This window comes from Anabrus simplex, chromosome 4, assembly GCF_040414725.1.
Source record: "Anabrus simplex isolate iqAnaSimp1 chromosome 4, ASM4041472v1, whole genome shotgun sequence".
Lineage (NCBI taxonomy): Eukaryota > Metazoa > Arthropoda > Insecta > Orthoptera > Tettigoniidae > Anabrus > Anabrus simplex.
Window position 1 is genome coordinate 202,366,322 of NC_090268.1, and position 19,597 is coordinate 202,385,918.

General features: G+C 43.5%; 1 protein-coding gene across 1 annotated transcript in view; it reads left to right on the top strand.

The window, feature by feature from the left end:
• Positions 1–19,597, top strand: part of Dhc36C (Dynein heavy chain at 36C) — a 911,918-nt gene that overhangs the window by 414,799 nt on the left and 477,522 nt on the right. The window contains exon 28 of the mRNA XM_068227203.1: positions 15,691–15,863. Within this exon, the coding sequence (XP_068083304.1) occupies positions 15,691–15,863 (173 nt within the window). The remainder of the gene's footprint in view (positions 1–15,690; positions 15,864–19,597) is intronic.

The window sequence follows — 19,597 nt, forward strand, 5'->3', positions numbered from 1 at the left end:
GAGGCACTCTTTACAATTACAAAAGTAGAAAAAGAGCAAACAGGCTCTCCGTTTCTTTCAGCCTCCTCGAGGCAACCTCAAAATCTTACACTCTCTGGCCTTCCATGGCCCAACTTACAATTTGAAACAGGGGTATCTGATACCCAACCTACGGGGCCTTCATGAAAAAGGATCAGGTTATATAACTGGCCCAGACACAAAATTGGAGGCGAACTGCGCCCCAAGATAATGAAAACTTAGAAACCTACAGGGCTCTAGGCCGATGAAACAGGGGCTATTCCCGAACTACTGAGGTGACTAGTATAGAATTTACTTTAACACATCACAGAATGAAAAACAGTTATAAAACGTAGTCACCTCAAACCAACATCAAGGGGAGCACTCTCTATCCCCGATTTACAGTTAAAGACTTTCGAAGACTTTACCATAGCCAAAAGAAAAGTTGCATTTTAGAAAAGTAGGTTACATAGTTAATGATTCGGATCTTTCCCTCAGATTAAACTGCGGAGCTAGCAAGAAGGAATAAAGTTATGTGGCCATTACCTTGTAGATGTGTGACGTACCCACTTGGCCCACAGATGAATGACAAAATTATAACGTGGCGGGTCACTTTAATATTAAAATAAATAAATGATAATATCATTGTTTCTCCATAAACAGTATCCCAAGGGCGCCAGTCTTCAAGCGTATGGCTTGAAAACAAAAGTAGATAATTAATAATAATAATAATAATAATAATAATAATAATTATAATAATAATAATAATTAAAAATACGTAATGAGACTCAAAAAACTCCCAGGGGTGGGGTGAACGGAACACAAATCATTAAGTACACTAACTTGGAATTTAAGGATCGTTAATAATCATTTCATAAAATACAAATAAAACAGCTATTTATTAGGATGAAAAACGTGACGTAACGGCGTATTAACGAAATCTGAACTTATGGAAGCAAAAGAAAAAGTGAATGAAATTAACTTTAAGAAAATGAACTGTTGCGCGAAGACTTGCAGTAACTTATGCCATAAGCTCACCAAATGTAGACTCTGTTGTCTTGAAGCTGAAGATGGGTGGATCTCTCGTACAGGCTGCCTCATCTGTTGTTGGATTCCAGTCCTACATCCACATTTCCTGTCTTTAACACTTCCTATTGTACTCCTTACATAAAGTCGTAATGAGTCCTAATTTTAAGTGCAAAACCACCATGGGTTATGTTCATGGAGAGAATACATTCGTATTCTTCTATATTACGGAACAGTAGCGTAGCTAAATTCATAATAAAAGCTCTCCTCCCCTATACCAGTCAGAACCGGTCTCCCGTTGACTACCTCTCGTCATTGAGATAACAAGTCCCAATGAGAGTAACTTTCGAGTAGAATATACTCAGATGCGAAGTGAACTAAGTTAAAATCTTCTCCGATGTGTAGACATAGAATCGTAGTAAGAGTATCTTCCAAGCGTGAGAATCAGAATCAGAATGTCCGAAACTCCGAAAGTCCGAAACTCCTCTCCAGCCCTTGTCGGTGGTATTTATCGGTTCAAAAGTCTCCTTCCATCATCCATATCACATGGTCCAGTAAGATTAGAGGTCTCATCCCTTCTCCGATGTATAGCTGTGCATCCATCACGTTGCTTCATTACGTTCATTCACATAGGCTGAACTTTCCCGCTGAAATAAAGCGTCCCGAAGCTGAGTTTGAAAAGTGGGTGTTAATAATATATCAACTGTCTCATCATGAGGTGGAGAGGGTAAGGTCTCTTGTAACCTCGATGACGTACTTTTCCTGGAACTGGGCTGAAATTAGCCTGCTGACTCTGGTCACCTCACAACGGCTATTGGAAAATTTACTGCAAGTTATAAATATGCGTGATGTTGAAATACTTTACCCAATAATTTGTTCGTTCAGAATACGTTATAGCCGCGATACAAAGAAATGAAATGATGATTGAAATGGATGATAAAAACCCTGTATATATATATATACATATTAATTTAAAAATGACCTTTCAGTGATTAAATATATACATATTATCAATTAAATATATAGTTCAATAATTAAAAATATACAATGATGTCCCATACATCACAGATGTTCTTGCTGCTGACCAAAGAGGCCGCCCGCCTCCTGCTTAACACACATACACTCAGAAAGATGACGAACAATTCGCTAAGTCACGTGAAAAGCCGCAGTTCATAAACACTCAGGGAAGGTTCGAGACCATTCAAGACTAAACTAGCCACACCCTCTTAATTTTATTGGTTAAATTCAGAGGTAACACTCAAAATCAAACAAGAAGCCTATGATATGTAAAAAATTAATTACAGAAATTAGTGATTGGGTAGATTCAAAACTGGCGGAAAGAAAAAGGAAATATTGCGAACACAAAATTAAGGGAACATCAATCAGTTACAAAACCCTAGAAATACAAAACGTCTTTAAATTATAACTTCTTTCACTTTGCACCAGGGCGCATGATCATAGTTTTTTAGTAGTGTCGTTTGTGGAGAAATGTCCAGACTTCTTGATGTATAGCAAACAAAACTAGGAGAAATTCAGTCAGTTTAGGAAACTTCACAACAACAAAATTTTAGTGGTGACATCTTCTGATTAAAGTTCCAAGTTGGCGTAGTTTCAATTTCACTGTTTTACCAATAGAGGAGTTCATTTAGGCGCTGATTTTGAATGCGCGGCGTTGAGGTGTGCCTCCCGGTACAATTATTATTATTATTATTATTATTATTATTATTATTATTATTATTATTATTATTATTATTATTGTACCGGGAGGTACACCCCTACGCCGCACTTTTAAATCTTGCGCCTTAAAGAACTACTCTGCAGGAGAAGCTATGAACTTGGAACTTGATTTACTTAAACTTTTCCTCAGAAAATGTCACTACCGTAAGTTTTTTTTGTTTTTTGTTTTTTGTTGAAGTTTCCTGAACTGTGTGTATTTCAACTTGTTTTGTTTTCCGTTCTTCAAGAAGTGTGGACATTCTCTCATAGATGTCTCTGCTAAAAAAATTGATCATGTACCCTGGTGCGAAGTTAAGGAACTTTTTGAAGAAATTTTGTATTCATAAGTTTGTCCTTTACTAAATAATGTTCATTCATTTTTGGATGGGCAATATTGACTTTTTCTTTCCGCCAGTTTTGAATTCAGCCAATCCCTAAATTCTGTAATTAATTTTCAGCCTATCACAGGTTTCTTCTTCGATTTTGTGTGTAACTTCTTCATCTACCAATAAAGGTGAGAGCGCGTGGCTTGATTATTCATGAAAGGTCTCGAACTTTCCCCGAAGGTTTATAAACTGCGAATTTTCACGTCTCTTGGCCATTTGATCAACAACTATCTAAGTGTGTGGATGAGAAGCAGGAGGCGGGTGGTGCCTCTTTCATCAGGCAGCTGGTCTTCAGCAAGATAATGGCCATTTAACATCCTTATTTCTTGCTAGCTCAGCAGTTTAACCAGCGGGAAAGGTCCGAAACCTTACAATGTAACCTACTTTTCCAAACATGTAATTTTAAGACATTTTTGGTGTTGCCTTGACTAGGCTGGAAAAGCTGAGAGTGTGTCTGCTCTTTTCTTGTATTGTAAATGTGCCTCTAGTCGGCTTGACATTGTAAATCACGGAGCTAGTGCTCCATGCATTGAGGGGTGTTCTGCCCTTTTGAAAATTTTTGCTCCTCTGTAAAGTTTGATCTGGAAGCTCAAAGATAGTAAAATTATGGGCTTGTAGCCCAAGTGTGTTAAGGATTTGAAGTCTTGGATTTTTTAAAAGTCATGTTTTTAATTTGCTATGTAATTGTTATCTCACTAAGTGAGAACTTGTTAAGTTGTTGCTTTTCGAAAATATAACCTATTTCAGTTTAAATTCTTTCTTGCCAAGTAGTTAGACCAATTCAACCCGGCACTTTCTTTCACCTCTGCTGATCCACCAAACCACGGTAACAATTATTATCAAGGATACTCTGAAATGGGCCTACTCTTTACTTGATATCCCTACGTGACTTCATAATTATTAATCCATCGCTTAATATTTACGTCATAACAAACACACACGTTAATCACAACGACAAGCACAATGCTAATTTTACATGATTCAAAACGTAATGAGGCCTACAGTTATCAACACACGTTAAATGAACACAAATAAAATGAAAATAGTCCCTATATAAATATCTCATTGGAGGTCAAGGTTCTGTTCTCTGGACGGTTTCTCACAGTTGCATTTCGTCTTGCACACAACTTAATCTACACTATTGCTACTCGGCATGCATGATAATTACGCCGGTTAAATACCAGCTCCCCCTACGTCATCTGTTCCAAATACTAACAAAATTACTCATTATAAAACCAATTATAGAAAAGCGTGAAACCTAAAATCAAATAGAAAGAACACATTTCCCCACAAATGAATTTTCCCATATGTACAAGTTACGCCACTCAGATTTGTTCCACGAACCTGCTACGCCTGCGTAGCAGGGGGAGAGGTGATACTCCCACGTGGCGCGTCCCAGGTGGCGGATAGGGGGTCCTAACCGGCTTGCCGGCGGACTTGAGGGAAATAAAATACCTCTCGCGGACCAAACACACTACCCCCTGCGGGTGGGGGACACACATGTAGAATACACCCGCGGTATCCCCTGCCTGTCGTAAGAGGCGACAAAAAGGGGCGACCTTGGCGCGGACATGGATTGCGGTTTGGTATAATGTGATGGACCTCCTGTGGATGGGAGAGGCTGAATACATCCATAGGTAATCCCTGCCTGTCGTAGAAGGCGACTTAAAAGGTCATGTGGCCATGGTCAACTCTTTATTTTTTATTATTTTTCCGAGGGTCAGATGTAGACCATTCGAAATTTTGAAGTGCGTGCTGCTCGGCGATGGAGCTCCTATGTGTGCGACTACGCTCGAGAGCCCGTGCCAGCAACCACCCAGGACGCGGCGGGTGGGAGTGTCATGTACCCGGGCAGTAGTATCCGCCTGACAACGCAGGTCCCCGCAGAGCCTAATGCCAGAAGGACATATTCTTATTAATTATTTTTAATTTATTTTTTCTATATTTAGTGCTCTGTACACGCTATGGGGTACATGCTATTGCGGGTGACTGGAGGAAGGAAGTCTTAGTGCTCATTGCCTCAGTCATCCCGTATTAGGCATCGTCCAACATCGGACCCCGGGCAGTACCTGCTATGACCAGGTGGGTATTGCCTTGGCTGCTTGGTTCGGCTACAAAGACCACTGATCGGAGTGGGTGGCATTCGGGGAGGAAGCTATCGGCATGGCTTCCAAACGAAGTCGGCTCTCTCAAGGTGGTCGCCCACCTAAGTCTTTAACTTTTGCTTCCCTGAGAGGTTCAACTCCCTGGGAACATGCGCAGCGTGAAGGAATGGTATCCAGCTTCCCTAGGTTTCTGGTCGCTACCAGAACCGATGGGAACGATTTTAAACTGGTGAAGTCGATCCTGTTTAGTAGACACATCGAAGGCGTCTATGGCGAACTGGAGGAACTTAAGAAAATGCGCAACGGTAGTTTGCTTCTAAGGACTCGTACATCACTGCAAGCTGATCAGTTGCTTAAGTGCGAGCACTTTGGCGAAATCCCCGTCAAAGTGGAGGAGCATAAGTCCTTGAACCTGGTTCGCGGAGTCATCTTTCACCGCGACCTTATTTTGAACACTGACGACGAGTTGATGGAAGACATGAAGAACCGTGGCGTGACACACGTCCGGCGCATTACGCGCGAGGTCAACGGTGAAGACGTTGCCACTGGTGCCTTCATTGTCTCTTTCAAGTTGTCAGTGTTACCAGAGAAAGTCAAGGTAACAACTTATCGTTGCGATGTGAGGCCGTACATCCCGCCTCCTATGCGATGCTATCAATGCCAGCGATTCGGACATATGGTATCTCGCTGTTCGAATCAGGCTGTATGTGGTACATGTGGACGAGTAGCTCACGGCGCGGAGGAGTGCACAACTCCATACAAGTGCACTAACTGCTTCGGTTTTCATTCTCCTCGGGATCGGAATTGTCCGACATACCTGAGTGAGAAGAAGATCCAGGAGATCAAGACCCTGGATGGTCTTTCCTACCAGGAAGCGCACCGTAAGTTTAATTCTACGAATACACCTGCCCGTACACTCGACTATAGCTTGATAGCTCAGAGTCTTCCAGGTTCGTCATTCACAACCTTGACACCTGTCCAGACCGCTGCGCCCAAGGCGACTGTTGCTGCTCCCAGCAACGTCGCAAATAGTCAAAGCTCGAAGGGGGGGACCACCCCACCTTCCACCAAGCAGAAGTCTGTGCCGGCTGGCAGTTCCCAGCCGGCACAGCAAGGGGGGAAGGCTCGGAGGCGGCATCGTCGACCAGGGCTGGGAAACCATCTCCCAGCCCGTCTAAACTAGAAAAGAAGAAGGGGAAGAAGAGCGCCCGTCCTGAGCGCTCTCGGACTTCCCTGCGAAGGAGAAGTCATGCCCCCCATCTGGGGGATATGAGTCTGCGCCAGGAGGCACTCCTGCTCCCAAACCTGCTCGCGCCCGAAAAGCGTCGAAGTTCTGGGCGGCACCCCTGCCATCTTTTGATGACGGGATGAATGTCGCGCTGTCCTCTACACCTACGGATGTAGAACTAGATAGTGTTTAGGCTCACGAGCATTTTGTCGCTCATAACCTACCACTCTCTTTATAGTCCACACTATGGCACTGTTACAGTGGAATTGTAACGGTTATGACAGGCATCTTGCTGAGTTACGTCAGCTTATTAGTGAGTACGCAGCGAGTATAGTCTGTATTCAGGATACCAATTTCAGACCTGGTCATCATGCGGTCTTGAGGAGTTTCAAACTATACTCGACAGAACGATACTATGCTCACAGGGCTTCCGGAGGCGTTGTACGTTCTGATAGCTACAGCGAAGAGGTTCCATTAAGAACCCCTCTTGAGGCTGTAGCTGTTCGCGTCTCGCTTCCTGTCATAGCAACAGTGTGTAATGTTTATCTTTCACCAGGCCAGCATCTGAACATCAATGATGTCTCTGATCTTATAGATCAGCTTCCACCACCCTTCCTCTTAATGGGCGATTTTAACGCCATCACCCCATATGGGGCTCTGAGACACCTTGCCCCCGAGGAAGAGAGCTGGAAACACTTCTAACAGATCTGGATTTATGTATTTTGAACACAGGGGAACCAACTCACTTTAGTGTACGTTACGGCACATACTCTCGCATAGACGTTAGTCTATGCAGCCGAACGTTGGTTCCACTGTTTCGGTGGAATGCACGCGATGATCTCTGTGACAGTGACCATTTTCCCATCATTCTTACTTTGTTGAAACATAAACCCGTCGAGGCTCCCCCTCGATGGATTCTTAAACATGCTGATTGGCCAAAGTACACATCACCAGCTGTCTTTAACGATGATGTCAGGCGGACCGTCGGCGAGGAAATAACTTACGTCACCCAAGTTATTCTTCCGTTTTTCTCGGGGACTCCTCGTCGAAAACTCGTTCCTTGGTGGAACGATGAAATAGCAGCAGCCATCAAAGAACGCCGTCGCGCTCATAAACGTTACCGTCGACAGCCTACTGTGACCAACTTGGTAACATTTAAGAAACTCCGCGCTAAGGCGCGAGTTCTTATTCGACAAAGTAAGAAGGCTTCATGGGAGAGATATGTGTCGTCCATGACGTCACATACTCCATCATCTCAAGTGTGGACGAAACTTCGACGAATTTCGCGTATTCAAGGATCATCTGCTGTACCGAGAATTTCCATTGCAGGCAGTGTCGCCACTGATCCCCTCGCGATTGCTAACCATCTCGCTAGTCATTTCGCGGATGTCTCTGGCTCCGGGAATTTCTATCCTGATTTACTCCCTCTGAAGCGGGAGGCAGAACGTCATCACCTTAGTTTTGCCACCCAAGCTTCAGAGGACTACAACGTGCCCTTTACGGAGTGGGAACTCCGCAGCGCCTTAGCGCTTTGCAAGGACACGTCTCCTGGACCGGACAACATCCATAACCAGATGTTGAAACACCTTAGTGATGATAGTTTACTATATCTCCTTCGTATGTTCAACCGAATCTGGACAGAGGGTGATTTTCCGTCTCAGTGGCGAGAGGGCATAGTCATCCCTGTCCTCAAGCCTGACAAAGATCCTAAGTATGCAGGAAGTTACAGACCGATTTGTCTTACAAATACCTTGTGTAAGCTATTTGTGAGGATGGTAAATCGCAGACTCTTGTGGTGTCTGGAGAAACAAGGACTCTTGTCCGAGTACAAATGTGGATTTCGAGCCGCTCGATCCACCACAGACCACCTGGTACGCCTGGAGAGCTGTAACCAGGATGCTTTTCTCCGCAAACAGCACTTGGTAGCTGTCTCCTTTGACTTTCAGAAGGCCTACGACACCACCTGGCGATATGGCATCCTTTCAGTCCTGCATCAATGGAGATTCCGAGGTAACTTGCCGGTATTTATTTCGAATTTTTTGTCCCTCCGTCTATTCCGTGTCCGAGTAGGTAGGACATATTCGCAATACCACGTTCAAGAAAATGGAGTCCACAGGGATCGGTTCTTATTGTCACTCTGTTCGCGATTGTCATAAACGGTATTGTCACTGCTGCTGGTCCAGCCGTAATACCGTCCCTATATGTGGATGATTTTGCTCTGCACTATAGCTCGTGCAGTATTGCAGTCGCAGAGCGACAGTTACAGCAAGCTATTAGGAGGGTAGAGCAGTGGACCTTAGAGCGTGGCTTTCGTTTTTCCACCACAAAGACCTGTTGTCCACTTTTGTCGCCAACGTTCTCTTCACACTCCTCCTGAACTTTATTTAGGAAATGTAGCTATACCTGTAGTTGACACTTACCGATTCCTTGGCCTCCTTTTCGATAATAAATTATCGTGGGAGCCACATGTGCGGCAGTTGAAAGTGCAATGTGCTAAGAAGCTTAATATCCTGAAGTTTCTTAGCAGCACTTCTTGTGGGGCTGACCGCGCGGTGCACCTACGATTCTATAGGGCCTAGACTACGGCAGTGCAGCATATGGCTCAGCAAGACCAAGCGTTCTTGCGGAGCTAAACAGCATTCACCACAGCGGGGTTCGGTTGGCGACGGGAGCCTTTCGTACGAGCCCCATAGCTAGCCTGCTCGCTGAGTCTGGTGTGCCGCCTTTACACCTGAGGCGACAGCAACTGCTTCTTACCTATGCTGCTAATTTGCGACAGATGCCACTACATCCAAGCTATTCTAGCGTTTTCAACAATGGCAACCGTTTGCTGTACGCCGCTCGTCCCCGAGCAACGCGGCCGGTTGGAATACGTTTAGATAGCAGTTACAGATTGTTTGACGTACCTTCGGTTTCTTGCCTTGTCAGACAACCAAGTGGGGTACCTCCGTGGGTAGTACGGCGACCTGAAATAAATCTGGACCTACACACTGGCCCGAAGGAGAACACGGACCCTTCGATTTATCGGAGGCTCTTCTTGTCCGTCGTTGGCCGCTATCCAGGCTCAGTCGTCGTCTACACGGATGGTTCAAGGACGGACACGAGGGTGGGCTGTGCGTTCGTTGTCGACAATGATAGGTTTCTTTTTGCTCTCCCGGAAACTTGTAGTGTGTACACAGCAGAGCTCTATGCTCTCTGTAGAGCTTTGCGGTACACACTGTACAATGAACGCCGTCACTTTCTTGTGTGTACTGACTCCTTGAGTTCACTCCAGTCTATTGATACCTGTTTCCCTCGGCACCCTCTGGTGCAGCGGATCCAGGACCTGCTGGCCGGGTGTTCGGATGCCGGCACCAGAATTACTTTTCTGTGGCTCCCAAGCCACATGGGCATCGAGGGAAACGAGTTAGCAGATCGGGCTGCCAAGGAGGCAGTTACACTGCCCCCGTTGCCTTTCAAGGTTCCAGCAAGTGATTTTCGGTGTCAGCTGAGACATCTGGTCATGTCTCATTGGGAGATGGAGTGGCAGGCCATTCCACTTCCCAATAAGCTGAGAGCGATAAAAGGAACAACGAAGGTATGGTGGACTTCCCTTCGGGCTTCGCGAAGGGAAGCCGTGGTATTATGTCGTCTTCGGATCGGCCACGGTATCATAACTCACTCGCATCTTTTGAAAGGATAACCCCCTCCGGTGTGTAACTGAGGCGACCATCTTACCGTGGTACACATCCTTACGGAGTGTATGGACCTGGTCGATCTTCGCCGTAGTCTTAACCTTCCGTGTACCATCTCCCTTATCTTGCGAGATGACGATCAGTCAGCAGACCTCGTCATCCGCTTTATGAGGGATAGTGGTCTGTTTTACCGTGTCTAGTGATGTTCTTTGTCTTCGTGTATTTGTTTCCATTGCGCTTTTAACCTAATGACTTCATTTTAGTTTGTGTTGCGTATTTTAATGTGTTATTTTGACGTCGAATGTAAATGAAGTATCTATATATGCACCACCAGGCAATGCCTTGTTCCTTTTCTCTCTGTATTTTCTCTTATTTTATTAGAAATAAGGCATTGCGAATTAGATCCACTGCTGTTTTAATCTCATACTCATTTTTTCATCACCATATTTTTAACTCTGGTTAGTGGATACGTTTTAAAATTTTAAATATCATGTATCATGTCGTCCATCACGTTCCGTTAGGGGCCGATGACCTTCGATGTTAGGCCCCTTAAAACAACAGGCATCATCAGCATCATCATCAGATTTGTTATAAAAGAGAAATCCTGGGCCTTGTTTCGGCACATACACATTTAAATAAACTAAATTCACTTTCATTTAATAGCTACAGTTTTATATCCGTACCTCTTCGTCATGCATAAAAGAATGGCACTACTCAGCCTTTATTATCCCTGGATTACAACTTGGTCAGCTCGGGTGGTCCATCCAATGTTTAGTGCTGGCTCATGTTCATGTTGATTACTGATGATTCCATCTGATGACTGTACGGCTAATATCCATCGTCCTTGGGACTGGAAATTTTCAGTCATCTAGACAAAGATACACCCACTATTAATCTCTTCCCGATCGTCTGCGTCACCGCGTACAAACCAAACCGATCTTTGATTGCGAAATTCCCGAATAAAACACAATACAGGGCATTACGACACGACCGTATTCACTACTCAACCCTGTATCTTAGACCGTAGCAGTCCTTGTATTATTACACGTCCCCTTTGTTATCTCGGGTGATCGTTGTAAATAATAATATGAAGAAGAAGAAAAAGAAGAAGAAAGTAAAGTTGAATTTTATGTTCTCGAAGTTAAAGTTTAATCACGCACTTATTTGTCTCTCGCGTATTAATTCACCTCGCATTTCACTCGAATTAAGCTGTTTTATCAATTTTCTCTTTTTAACAGCACACAGCACAAAGACACACGGAGCACGATTTGATCATAGGTCCGTTCCTCACGAGAAGAAAAACCGAAGTGTCTAGGATGACGTTTCTGTATCCTTATAATAACTATGAGACTTACCCCTCTCAAACTTCGTACACAGTCTGTTCTCAGCGTATCAGAGGTTTAATAGTGCAACAGTCAGGTGACCAGTAAACTTATGATATAAATAAGACATACCCGTGCGAAATCCGATCGTGTAGTTCCTAGTAATCAATAAATATCTTTCTCCAACTTCCCCCTCGCTCATATGATACCCCTTGTCAAATGAGTGTCGAGGTAAACCACATGTCCCCAGCAACTTTCGTAATCAAGTATTCCTTCGTGTAGCAGAGACTTGTTACTAAAAAGGACATCACACAATCTAAAAAAATTACAAAACAACGACCAGCTCTTTTGAATCATACTGCGGTGCCGTATTATTAATTTTGATAATTGTTTCATTGTAGAGGTCCAAGTTGACCATGCTGATTTAAAGATGGCTCCCGTATTTCGATGCGAAAAACGTGTACCTCTCCCACTCGGCAGCAACCTGTCTGGTTGACTTCTCCATATATCCAGCTTCGGGATTTCCCTGGCTCGACCACACACGTGGCGTCCCAAACTATGAGTTCCCGCGAACTCGTTGCCAGACAAAGGAAAGCGCCTCCCCATAATTACCAGTCATTGGTTCATGACCATCTCGGGTACAATATGGATCGACAAGTCAAAGCATCGTACCAAACTGAATAGCAAAAGCACAGCGTGGTTAGGTTGGCAACGGGAGGTTTTCGTAAAAGCTCCTTTGTCAGCCTGCTCGTTGAATCCGGTGTGCCGCCTTTACACCCGAGGCTCCAGCAAATTCATCTATCCTTCAACCCCTGCGGGTGGGGGACGCACATGTAGAATACACCCGCGGTGTCCCCTGCCTGTCGTAAGAGGCGACTAAAAGAGGCCCAAGGGGCTCTCAACTTGTTAGTGTGAGTTGGCGACCACGGGGCCCTTAGCTGAGTACTGGCAATGCTTCCACTTACTTGTGCCAGGCTCATTTTCGTCTATCCTGTCCGACCTCCCTTGGTCAACTTTTATTCTTTTCCGACCTGACGGTATTAGAGCATTCGAGGCATAGGGAGTCTTTCATTTTCACGCCCTTCGTGGCCCTTGCTTTTCTTCGTCCGTTACTTCATTTTTTTTCGAAGTGACGGATCCCTCCTTTCCACGAACCTGCTACGCAGGCGTAGCAGGGGGAGAGGTGATACTCCCACGTGGCGCGTCCCAGGTGGCGGATAGGGGGGTCCTAACCGGCTTGCCGGCGGACTTGAGGGAAATAAAATACCTCTCGCGGACCAAACACACACCCCCTGTGGGTGGGGGAGGCTGACGAATAATACACCCACGGTATCCCCTGCCTGTCGTGAGAGGCGACTAAAAGGGGCGACCAAGGGATGTTTAAATTGGAACCATGAAACTGCTTTTGATTCGTGCCATCACGCGGGGAACACCAAGGGTTGCTTTTACTTGTGCGTAGTACCACTACATTAAGTACGAAATTGGTTTGTGATTAGTAGCACACAGGAGCACCGCGCGGTCGGCTTTTGCAGTACCTGTGAATAGTATCACCATATGAGCAGGACCATGGGATGATAGCTACCATGGTTCTGCCTTGCCTATGATTAGTACCCACTATATGAGGAACACCACGGGATAGGGAGAGGTCCCTGTGGTTAGTACTCTTCTGTGATGAACACCATAGGTTTGCGTTGCCTGTAAATGGCGTCGCAAAGTGTGAAAACATAGGTCTGTATTAAATGTCGAATTTCATAAGCTCTGAGTAGTACAATAATGTGTGGAATGCCGCAAGTCTCTGCTACTTTTGATTAGTACCGTAACAGGACAGCTACCATGGTTCTATTTTGATAGCGATCAGTACCGTTATGAGGGGCCGATAACTTCGATTTAGGACCCCCTTTTGACTGCACGCATAATCGATTCAGTGTTATGCTATAGCAGTAGTCCCTTGGTCAGTAATACGATATTGTCACGTCCGTTTATGTGCCTGTGCGACATTGCGGGTCGCAACCACTGATTGTTTTAAATTCATGTCCATCCATTCATTCTTCGTTGTCACATTTTTGAATTCTGGTCAGTGGAGAATTTTAGACTCTTAATATGTCATTTCATTTCGTCTCATTTCGTACCATTAGGGGCCGATGACCTAGATGTTAGGCCCCTTTAAACAACAATCATCATCATCATCATCGATCCCTCCTTTTTCTTCTTTTTCTCTCTGTCTGCCCTCTGTGGGTGGGCGATGCAAACGAAAAATACACCCACGGTATCCCCTGCCTGTCGTTAGAGGCGACTAAAAGGGGTGACCAAGGGATGATTGAATTAGAACCATAAAACTACTTTTGATTCGTACCATCATGCGGGGAACACAATGGGTTGCCTGTACTTGCGAGTAGTACCACTAAATTAGGTACGAAATAGGTGTGTGATTAGTAGCAGTAAAGAGGCTGGTCTGGGGGTTTCCAGTACCTGGTCGTCGTACCCATGTGAGCAACACCGCGGGTCTGGGCGTGGGCTGTGGGTTGTACCGCTATATGAGCGGCACCGTGGGCCTGCGTTGCCTGTGATTAGTACCCACTATGTGAGGAATACCACGGAAATACCGGCACCCGTGACTAGTACACCTAGGTGAGGAACCTAATCGGTTTGCGTTGGCTAACAGTGGCGCTATTGTGTGAGAAACACCATAGGTGTGCGTTCCTTGTACGAAGTGTAGTACTTGTGAGTAGTACCATCTTGTGTGGAACACCGTGAGTCGTCGCTACTTTTGATTAGTACCCCAACATGACAAATACTATGGTTCTACTTTACTCGCGACGTGGATTTTGCACCCCGTTAGACATCAAGCGTCATTGTGCTTTATAAGTGCTCCCTTGGTCAGTAATACTATTATTTACGATCTTGTTTTGAGTCTGATCCACTGTTTTTTTTTTTTTTGTTGGGTTCATGTCCATCCATTCATTCTTCATGACATTTTTTTTTGTTTTTGTCGGCGGATGAATTTGAACATTTTGTTATTTCATTTCATACCATTAGGGGCGGATGACCTCATGTTAGACCCCTTTATACAACAAGCATCATCATCATCATCATCATCGTAATGGTTACAACACCACGAACCTGCTACGTGTTACTCACACGTGGCGCGTCCCAGGTGGCGGATAGGGGGTCCTAACGGGCTTGCCGGCGGACTTGAGGGAAATAAAATACCTCTCGCGGACCAAACACACAACCCCCTGGGGGTGGGGGACGCAGACGAAGAATACACCAACGGTATCCCCTGCCTGTTGTGAGAGGCGACTAAAAGGGGCGAACAAGGGATGATTATCTTGCAACCATGAAACTACTTGTGATTAGTACCACCACGCGGAGAACGTCATGGGTCGCTTTTACTTGCGCTTAGTACCACTATATTATGTACCAAAATAGGTTGGTGATTAATAGCAAACAGGAGCACTGTGCGGTCGGCTTTTGCAGTACCTGTGATTAGTACCACCATATGTGCGAGACCATGGGATGATAGCCACCATGGTTCTGCCTTGCCTGTGATTAGTACCCACTATATGAAGAACACCACGGGATGGGGAAGGTCCCTGTGGTTACTACTCTTATGTGCTGAACACCATAGGGTTGCGTTGCTTGTAAATGACGCCGCAATATGAGAAAAACCATAGGTCTCTAGTATATGTCGAATTTCATAACCTGTGAGTGGTACAATAATGTGTGGAATAGCGTGAGTCTGTGCTACTTTTGATTATTGCCGCAGCATGACAAATACCATGGTTCTACACTCCTAGCGATAAGTACCTTTATGAGGGGCCGATAACTTAGATTTTGGACCCCATTTTAGACTGCAAGCATTATCGATTCATTGTTATGCTATAGCGGCAGTCCCTTGGTCAGTAATCATATTGTTTTACGTCGGTTTATGTGAATGTAAGGCATTGCGGGTCGCATCCACTGATTTTTTAAAATTCATCTCCATCCATTCATTCTTCGTCCTCATGTTTTGAATTCTGGTCAGTGGAGAATTTTGGACTTTTAATTTGTCATTCCATTTCGTACCATTAGGTGCCGATGACCTCGATGTTAGGCCCCTTTAAACAGCAAGCATCGTCATCATCATCATTATCAATGGTTACAATTGTTGAATACAGTCTTTCGATTTGGTGGTCATTTATCATTGGGAGAGTATAGTGTCTTATTCGTTAATTCAATCATCTCATCTCCTTACAGATTGGTGAGAATGAACTGAGACGACTCATCTACTGCGACTTTGCAAATCCAAAAGCAGATACAAGACATTACCTTGAAGTTTTGGATCTAGTTCAGTTGCGAACCATTTGTGAAGGCTATTTGGCTGAGTTCAACAATATGACAAAGAAACCCATGAATCTTGTACTCTTCAGGTATGTTATATTCTCTTTGATATTTTATATTAGTGATGTGTGTTTACATAGGAGTTTGTCAGCCTTTGCTATTCCTTCTGTATTTTGGCTCTTTTCTTCCTTCTTCATATCTATACTATTATTCCAAAGCATGAAATATATATATTTTTATAGTTTGTTTGTGTGTTATCCATGTAGAAGCTCTATATAAGTCTCTTGATGAACAGGAGTCTGTACTTCCGGTTCTCCGAGTATTCCTTCACATGAAAATCTAGTACAACCATCAAGTGAAGTAGACTTCAAGTAAAGCTAAAACTAAGCCTTGTGCACCTGAATTCTAGTAATAACCACATTTCACCACAGGAAACAGAGATAGTTTCTATTTTTTGCATGAATGCTTTTCTGAAGGAAGGCTTTGTACAATAATTCCTAGTTTCCTTTCTCTGAGTGTAAGGAGGATAGCAGGGATCAACTCAATTTTATTGGGACCATCAAACGAGTAATCATTGAAAGAGGGGCTCAAACATCCTTCGTCTCGAGTTATTGCAACAGGTCTAACAAGCATTTTTGAACTACTTCCCTTCGCAACAGCTCAGTGTACTAGTTAGTAACTGAAGCTTCCTTCCTGTAGAACGGACATTTAGTGAAAATATTATCACACTTCTCATTGTAGTCTAAGGTTTTCCAGCTTCTTCCTGGTGTTAGCGAACCTCTTCACAGCCATGTATGCTAAAAGTGATTTTTTAAAGAGTAAATGGCCTTCGTACCCAGTCTTCATGCTTGCTTTCCTTTCCATCACTGCTCTATTGCCAGTCTATGAACACAGCTACAGACGAACACGATTTTATCATAGCAAATAATCATCATCTATTCCCCTTGTGGCACACGGCTCTTATCTAGCCGTGGTACACATCCTTACGGAGTGCGTGGATCTGGCCGATCTGCGCCTTAGTCTACTGTAAAAGTCCCGAGTGCCATTCCTCTCATCCTACGAGATGACGAGCATTCAACAGACCTCGTCATCCGTTTTATGAGGGATAGTGGCTTTTATATCGTGTGTAATAATGTATTTTGTATTAGTGTATTTTTGTTAAGTATGCTTTTATCCCATTGACTCTATTTTAGTTCGTGTTTGCGTATTTTAATGTGTTATTTTAACTCCTAACTTGAATTATAGATATATATCTGTACTTCAAGGCGATGCCTTATTCCATTGTAATCCATATTTTCTATAATTTTATTAGAAAATAGGGCATTGCGAAATAGATCCACTGATTATTTTGATCTCATAACCCTTTTTCATGATCATTAATTTTAATATTCTAGTCAGTGGATGTATTTTAAAATTTTAATTATCATGTCTTTTCGTTACATCTCGTACCATTAGGGGCCGATAACCTAGCTGTTAGGCCCCTTTAAACAAAACATCATCATCATCTCTCCCTGGTAGGGTTATTTGTCCTTCATTGTCTTTCCTATCATACATATTTAAAAAATAATTTCAATAACCTGATTTGATTTTTCTCTGTTTTTCTCATTGTCTAGGTCTTCGGTGCATGTGTCAGTACTGGGCAGTAGTACATTGCCTCTTTACACTTTATTAGTACTTCCTTCCTTCCTTCACTCCAGTTTTTCTCACTCTTGAATCCTTTGCTTCCCAAGTACTTGAAGCTCTCCACAATTTCAAGGTTTTGTCCCTTTATTGTTCTCATCCGTTTCCTTTTCTTCTCTAGTCTGCACCATTGTCTTACTTTTTCATTCCATAATTTTCAATAATCTCGCTGAGCATGTTTAGTTCCCTTGTACTTCCTCTCTGTTTTGCTCCCCCACACCACAATATCATCTGCCAACAGCATTACCTTCGGTTCCGTGTTCCCTTATGTTACCTTCGTCTCCTTTACAGTTTCATGCATAATCATTATGAATAACGGTGGTGAAACCACACTCCCCTGTCGTAGTTCAGTTTCATTCTAATACCACTCTGACCTCCCGAAATGTGTCTGAACACACCTGCAACGATTTTTGTACATTGCTTGCACATGTTCTATCACTTTCTGCTGCATTACTTTCCATACCTTTGCTCTGGGTTCACTAACCTTTTCTAATCAAGGAATCACCTGTATTCTATATTCTGTATTCCCAATATTTTTCAATTAACTCCCTTACAGAAAATGGAGTCGGTCTATTGGTGATCTTCCATTTCGGAAGCCATATCACTCTTGTAGTCTAGATTCTTGTAATTGTCCATCTATTCTTATATCATAGTAAAAAGAAATACTTCCCATTGCTTTCGAAACCATATTCACTTCGTAATACCGAGTGAGTTGGCTATGCGGGTAGGGGCACGCTGCTATGAGCTTGAATTCGGGAGATAGTGGGTTTGAACCTCATTATCGGCAGCCCTGAAGATTGTTTTCCGTGTTTTCCCATATTTACACCAGGCAAATGCTGAGGCTGTACTTTAATTAACGCCAAGGCCACATACTTCCCACTTCTAGCCCTTTTCTATCCCATCGAGCCATAAGATCTACTTGTGTCGGTGCGACGCAAAACCAATTTTTAAAATAATACTTTGTAAATTCACTCCTGTTTTAGTCGGTGTAGTTATGTTTAAATGGGTCTGGTTGAGAATGACTTGAAGGAAATATCACTTTTAGGTAATAGGCTACTCAGTGGAAAACTGTTGAATATCCTGAAAAATATTATAAGAAGTTTGGCTATACTTTCAACAGATCATCATCATTTAGTTCAGGAATCTTTTATCTCTTGTATTAAATGAATATCAAATTCAATAAATGAGGTGCCTAGAATCAAAACCCGCCAAGTCCACGAAACAAACTTTGTGGAAAAATGAGGAAAACTGTTTACATGTGAAAAAACATCCTTGGAATATGAACTTTTCGCTTATTAATTGCTTTGTCATCAAACGATGTATTCCAACAAATTACAGGATTGTCCCTTTATGGAAAGTAACAACATTCTTAAGATTAACTAACATGTAACTGTTTTTCAAAGTGAAATGTACATATGGACGCTGTTGAAAGTAAGAAAAAAGGTTCTAAGAATAAAAACAAGGTAAGAAGGAAAGCATTTTAAGCCCACAAAATGAAATGAAAACCTGACCTGAATTATGATTATGCATATTATTAATGTACAGCAACACTATCAGTTTTGAATAGGTTACACTTTTTAAGTTCATTACCAATTTTACGCTATTAGGTCACAGTCGTCATCCTCAATTCACACAATTTCTTCTTGGTCGTCTTCCCATTGAATGCTGTTTCTTGAATTGATAATACCGACATAAAGCGTTGGTAGCTCTTGCCAGTCTGATCCAAAGTGCTTCTCTAAAAGTTTGGTCATATCTTTTATCTTCAGTCCATTCAAGGGCACTCCAAGACTTATATCAGGATCCCATGAAACTAATACGCTGGCGTGTCCCAGGTGGCGGAGAGGGGGGTCCTAACCGGCTTACCGGCGGACTTGAGGGAAATAAAATACCTCTCGCGGACCAAACACACAATCCCCTGTGGGTGGGGGACGCAGACGAAGAATTTATCCACGGTATCCCCTGCCTGTCGTAAGAGACGACTAAAAGGGGCGACCGAGGGATGACCAAATTAGAACAATGAAACTACTTGTGATTAGTGCCACCACGCGGGGAACACCATGGGTCGCTTTTACTTGCGCGTATTACCATTATGTTGGGTACCAAATAGGTTTGTGATTATTAGCAAAAGAGAGCGCTATGGCTT